Genomic DNA, 6,000 nt, shown 5'->3' on the forward strand with positions numbered 1-6,000 from the left:
GTTGGGAGCTGAGGGCCAAAATATCTGGAGGCCATGGGCTTGGATAAGGCTGGTCGGGGCTTCCATGCCCATAGCCACATCAAGCGTCTAGAACCTGAGGGACCCCTGAAGTAATTGGTAACATCTGCCTGTGATGACGAGCTTACCTTCTGGTTCATTCTTGATAAGCTCCTCCATTTTCCGCTGTTTTAGAGTGTCCACAACATCCGCTAGACTCCCTTTACGTCTTTCGGGAGTCCCAAGGGCTGTGCTGGAGAACGACTCTCCACTTTGACGTCCACCTTCTTCCGTCTTTGAGGGTGAGGTAGATGAGTTGTGCGGGGCAAATGAAGACATCACTTTATTGCCATCGACTTCCTGAAAGGGAAACAGAGCCAGATGAAACACCTCTCTAAAAAAGAAAGAAAGAAAAGCCATCATGTGTACATACACAAAGAAAGAAAGAAAGAAAGAAAGAAAGAAAGAAAGAAAGAAAGAAAGAGCATTCCTTTGTTCTCTCGGGTCCATTCCTGTTTGTTCCTCTGTCAAAACTTTTATTCAAGGGTAGGGGGTGAGAGGAAGAAAGCGGGGGAAGAAATATAGCTTCAAAAACACAGGGAACAAAGCCTTTCCATCAAGGATAAACTAAGATTACAGGCTGAAGTGAGGAAAGATTAGGGTTCAGGAGAGAAACATTACACATATTTTCCCTTCAAATGAGAACTGTTAACGTTCACAGGTTTTCAAATAACTATGGTATGGATTACCTTTAATTGTTTGCTCTTTTACAGCTTTTTATGGGCAATCTTTGAAGACATTTTTGTTTTTCATTTGCTTAAGAACCATGAATTCCTCTACCCACTTTTCCTTTTTTTCTTTTTCACACGCTTAATATTAGGATGACTAGCTCTTCTTGAAATCAAAAGAACAATCAGATCGTGCACCCCCTTGTACTCCACTTCTGCCATTGTTTCCCTGCCCTGTTAAGTAACTACCTTCTTCCTATGGGTAAAATAATCCAGATAATTCAAACTTATCTTCTGCTTCCCTCCCTACCTCCATTTTTTCTCTCCTCTTCTCTTTTATTTTCCTTTCTTTTAAGAGCTTTTTAAAGAGGAGACTTCCAGCACAAAGGTGGGCCTTAATGATGCTTGCAAATGGCATGTCCAATGACACGAGGACACATTTTCCTCCCGCAAAGATAAGATCTGGCTCTCATTAAAGTCACCAAGAATATCCTCACCTCTTTTAATGGATTTGACTCTTAATAGCCACAATCTGGTTTGTCCTGATGAGACGGACCTTCTTCACACCTTCTGATTTATCAAACATATTTCTCTCTTTCCTTTGCCTTGTGCCTCTTTATTTGCTTTGTCTCCCTACACACACACACACACACACACACACACACCCTTTGGAAATGCTCCTTTCATTTCTTGATCTTTGTGTATCTAGAGCTGTCTCTTCAGTTGCTGGTCTTTAATTGTGTTGACAGCCTTCATGTGGATCAGAAGCATTAACTCTTGCCTTCAAAGTGACACCATATGATACATTCCTGTTTTTAGGCTTCTGTGAGAATCCTTGTTGTTTTATCATCCACACAACTTCTGCACAACAGGGCCTTCCTGTTGGTGCAATCCTTTCTGTTCAATTGTAAAGGCTGATTCATGTGCTCCAGCCTCTTTCCTCCACATCCACCAGTATCTCCATATAATAACCTGGCTGAAAATGTTCTTCTCATCTGGCATCTGTTTCCTGAAAATTTCTGGCCATATTCCTGGGGGGAAGGTCAGTAAAAGCAGAAGAGGTAACGCCCACCTCTCTTGTTGTTTGCCCTCAGCATCCACCCCTCGCAGGTGCACCATCCTTGAGCACCTGTTGGGTACTCACCGGGAGAGGCTTCTTCCACTTAACTACCTATACCTGTAAGTAGGGATGGGTGAATACACCAAGCTCAGTTTTACTCAAATACGCTCAGGTGATACAAGTTCATTCCATCTCATATCTACCTTAGATCATGATTTGTTCATTAGTTTCTTTGCTTTTTGGACAGCCCTCTGAGTGGGATGGTGTAACTTGGTGCCCTGCAACAGCAGGGGGTTGGGCTTGATGGTCTTCATGGCCCCTTCCAATTCTACTATTCTATGATTCTATCCCATAGGAGATTCACACATACTTTTAGCTGCATTTTTCAAAAAGCATTTTCAATGCACGTTGCCACCCACATCGATGCATTTTCACACATACTTTTTCCAACGTATGTGTTTTTTCTAAGCAATTTTCCTTTTAAACCAAGCATGTTTGTGTACATTTCTGTAATATGTGCAATGCTTCAAACCTTCCCCCACCTCCCCTATTTTCAAACCGTTTGGCCAGCATCAGAAAAGAATGGATTTCAATGGCTAACTGCATTCCAGGTTGTGTTCAGGTTTGGGAAGTTTACATTGAAATGCAAATCAAATAAATTGCTCATAAAGGAGGCTTCTACTTGGAACTTGGGATAGACCCGCAAGCCTGAGACACTGGAACCTGCATGTGATGTCCAGACACAGATTCCTTCCCTGGGGATGAGGTAGCCATGCAGTGTAATTCCCAGTCTCTTTGATTCTACAGAACGCTGTATAAAGTAACAGTAATACAACTTGGCACAACAAAATTAGAAAGCAGACGTTCCAGTGAGGTTGCTGAATTTTTCTGACCCTTTCTTGTCATGATTTAGATGAGCAGCTCAAAAGCAAAGCAAAACAAAAACAGCCCATCAGCCTTTGTATTTGTTTGACTGTAGACACTTTATGCCCTTTCATTATTTTCCCATTGCGATTAGGTAGGTAGGTAGGTAGGTAGGTAGGGAAATCCCATGGACTGTAAAGACTTCTATATTTTCAAAAACGAAAGGCTGATGCGTTCCAAAAGACAGAAATCAAGTGAAGTAGAGAATTCTGCTGTTCCTAGATCCAGATATCCAGGAAGTAGAAATGTGCAAAGGAGGAAATGTGGCAGCAAAAGGTAGTGTAGGTGTGGCTTCCGTGCATGTCCTTTCACAGGTCGCAACTGTTCACCACAGCTCCTAATCTGCCAAGTGACGTTAATTGCAAACTAGACGTCAAGGCTTTTTTGGAATTGGACGAGATGGAGATTTTGGTGGGATTTGTGTTCTAGAAATCGTTTTGCACATGACATCGTCCTTGTCTCCAAGGTTGCTTGGCCTGCCTCAGGCTTACCTGGGAGCCAGAATTTCTTATGACCAAGTGTTTTGCTGTTGAAACAACTAAAGAAGCACTTTTTTCCTGGCCAGGGCGACTTATTTTATATGTTATTTTTGTGTTTTAACTTTATGTCTACACTTTACAAACATCTTAATTTAAGGTTATAATTTAATGTTTGTATTTTAACTTAATGTATTTGTATTTTAACTTATTGTTTTAAGCCGCCCTGAGGCTTTGGCGAATGGGGCGGCATAAAAATGTCTTAATAAAATAAAATAGTAAAAATAAAATAATAAGATAGGAAATACGCAAATATGACCATGTCACTGCTCTCTATATATCCAAATATCCATGTATCTCCAAATAAAATAAATATCCCAGCATGCAAACTTTCCAGTTACCTAGTATCATGGTAAAAAGTGCAGTGCTATACATCTAGAATTAAGCATATCTTACAGCCCTTCTTAGACCAGACATTCAGCACACAACTAGGGGAATCACAGACTCTCTGCTATCAAGGCACCACAAAACAAAAACCCTGCAGCCAGAAAGCTAGCACATCAGAACCAAAGCACTGTAAGCGACCATCCCTTTTATTATTATGGTGTACACATTTGCACATTAGTATAAATGTAGGGTCCCAATTTGGACTGGGGCCCTAGTGGGGCCTTCAATCCTTTTCCCTCCAAATCTGGATCATCCTCATCTCTGCAACACACACATGACTTACCTGCAATTCATGCTGCTAAATCTGTCTGCTTTTGAGCATAGAGACTGTTCCCCTGACATACTAGCTTTCTAAAGGCAACAGATATTTTTGGTATAAGGGAGCATTTAAATATATGATCTTACACCTATCAATGGAGGCAAGAAGAACTCTTCTGTTTCTAAAAATATAGCCTGGGTCTTTGTAACTTTGCCATACTGTCTCTGTTGCAAGCTAAAACGCATACACAGTTATATCAGCTTAAAAGCAGGGAGGGATAAATGAATGATGTCCAAACATCAGTTAACTCCTCATCTAATGCCTGTGAGCTGCTCATGTTAGGAGCTGCTGCTTGCTTTGCACCAGTGGAAAAATTGTACAATCCTCCCAAAGTTTCCCAGATTCCTCGGTTTGTGCAAAATGCCTCCACAGAATTAACCAGGACTGAGAGCACATCATTGACAATTTGTGACTATTTTCAGCAGGCACGTACTCATGTTTGGAAGCTAGAATAAGACATGTGTCCTTTTTTGGAACCCTCCTTAGAGGAGGGCACTAGTTTGCATCTCTTGAGAGCCAGCATAGTGTAGGGGTTAAGGTCTGTGACTCAGGAGATCCAGGTTCTAGTCCCCAATCAGCCCACCGGGTGACTTCACAGGGCTGTTGTTGTGGGGATAAGACTAAAAGGAGGAGGAGAATGATGTAAGCTGAAATGAGTTCCTTGGAAGAAGAAAGGGTGGGACAGAAATGTAATAAATAATATGCAAACAAGTGCTAAGCACAAATTAGAATTAGTACATTAGCTCCCATTTAACACTTTAAACACAGCCAAACTGAACTTGCAATCAAGCTAGGTAAATCACAACCAAACACATTTTCTCAGCTTTCACAATGGGTCAGGATCTCTGATCCTGGCCAGAGGGCAGCATGTGGGAACCTGGTACAAACAGCTCTTCTGGATGGATTCATCAGGGTAACGGGCAGCACAGTCCTATGGCCCCCTAGATAGTGGCTGGATTCAGATAATATGACAAGCCATGATGGTTTCTAACACTGTTGGTCTGTCATGTTGTCTGAGCCCAGCTATGGTTTTTCACCATGGTCTTTAGAGACAACAATAAGCAAAAATGGTTTGTTCTGTGGTTTCCCAGTCCACCATGGCTTCTTGTATTATCTGAACCCAGGATCACGGCTCTATAGTCCTGGTATGCAACTATCCGAGTCCCCTAGAAAGAGAGGCAGATGCAAGAGCTGCTCCAGCACTCTAGCCTGGGATTTAGTTGCAGGTGCAGTGACTGATGGGATGTGTGCCAACAGCATATACCCCAGTGATGAGCAAGGAGGGTAGAGACCATGCTACCATAGAAACAATTTGATGGTCCAGATCCAGGCAAACAACATGTGCTGTGGAAACCATTCAGGGCTGCTTGCCATGATGAGTGAACCCAGCCAAGGTCGCGAAAGTCGTAAGCTTGTTCAGATTCCCAGATCTGACCTCTGAGTTAGGGACATGCCCTCAATTCCCTCTTCCTGCACCTCACCACTGGCTGGTCATACTGTGTACCTGGGGGATGCCTCCACTTCCATCCCTTCTCCTCCTACCTGGCATGCAAGGTCATCCCCTCCACGCTCCTCCTGTCTTGCATAGGATGCCAAGAATCCTTTGAGTTCAGACACGTATGGTCATCCCCATGGGATTGCACCCCAAGACAATGCAACGCTCCCCCCACCCAAACTTGATAGGATTTATCCAAAGAGGAAAAGGATCACTATCCAAAGGGAAACTGGTCTCAGTCCAAGCAAGTGTTTCTAGAAAGCAGTTGCCAAAGACACAGAACTGAAAAGAAGGGAAAGCAGTCCAAACTGCAGTTGCAATTTGTATGATATTTTTGCACAGGAAAAAGTGGTACTCAAAAACTTAAAACATGGTAAAGGAAAGGTGGTAGCCCCTTGGAAAAATGTCAGCACCTAATTTCAGGGAATTCCTGGAATTCCCTAGTTCAGGAATATCAACTCTTTACTAAGGATCCATTCACCTGTTCTAATTCAACTGGCTTTCAGCCACTGCCTGTGTCAACTCTTCAAAACAATGTTCTGAAGTTAGCAGCT

The 6,000-nt window shown here is 42.6% G+C and overlaps 1 protein-coding gene across 2 annotated transcripts in view; it reads right to left on the bottom strand.

The window, feature by feature from the left end:
- SOX5 (SRY-box transcription factor 5) overlaps window positions 1-373 on the bottom strand; it is a 349,663-nt gene extending 349,290 nt beyond the window's left edge. For both annotated transcript variants that reach the window (XM_044452207.1, XM_044452206.1), the window contains exon 1: window positions 147-373. In XM_044452207.1, the coding sequence (XP_044308142.1) occupies window positions 147-336 (190 nt within the window). In that variant the 5' untranslated portion in view covers window positions 337-373. The remainder of the gene's footprint in view (window positions 1-146) is intronic.
- Between the last annotated feature and the right edge of the window lie 5,627 nt (window positions 374-6,000).

The sequence above is a fragment of the Varanus komodoensis genome, unplaced genomic scaffold (genome assembly GCF_004798865.1).
Source record: "Varanus komodoensis strain SLA01 unplaced genomic scaffold, ASM479886v1 scaffold70, whole genome shotgun sequence".
NCBI lineage: Eukaryota > Metazoa > Chordata > Lepidosauria > Squamata > Varanidae > Varanus > Varanus komodoensis.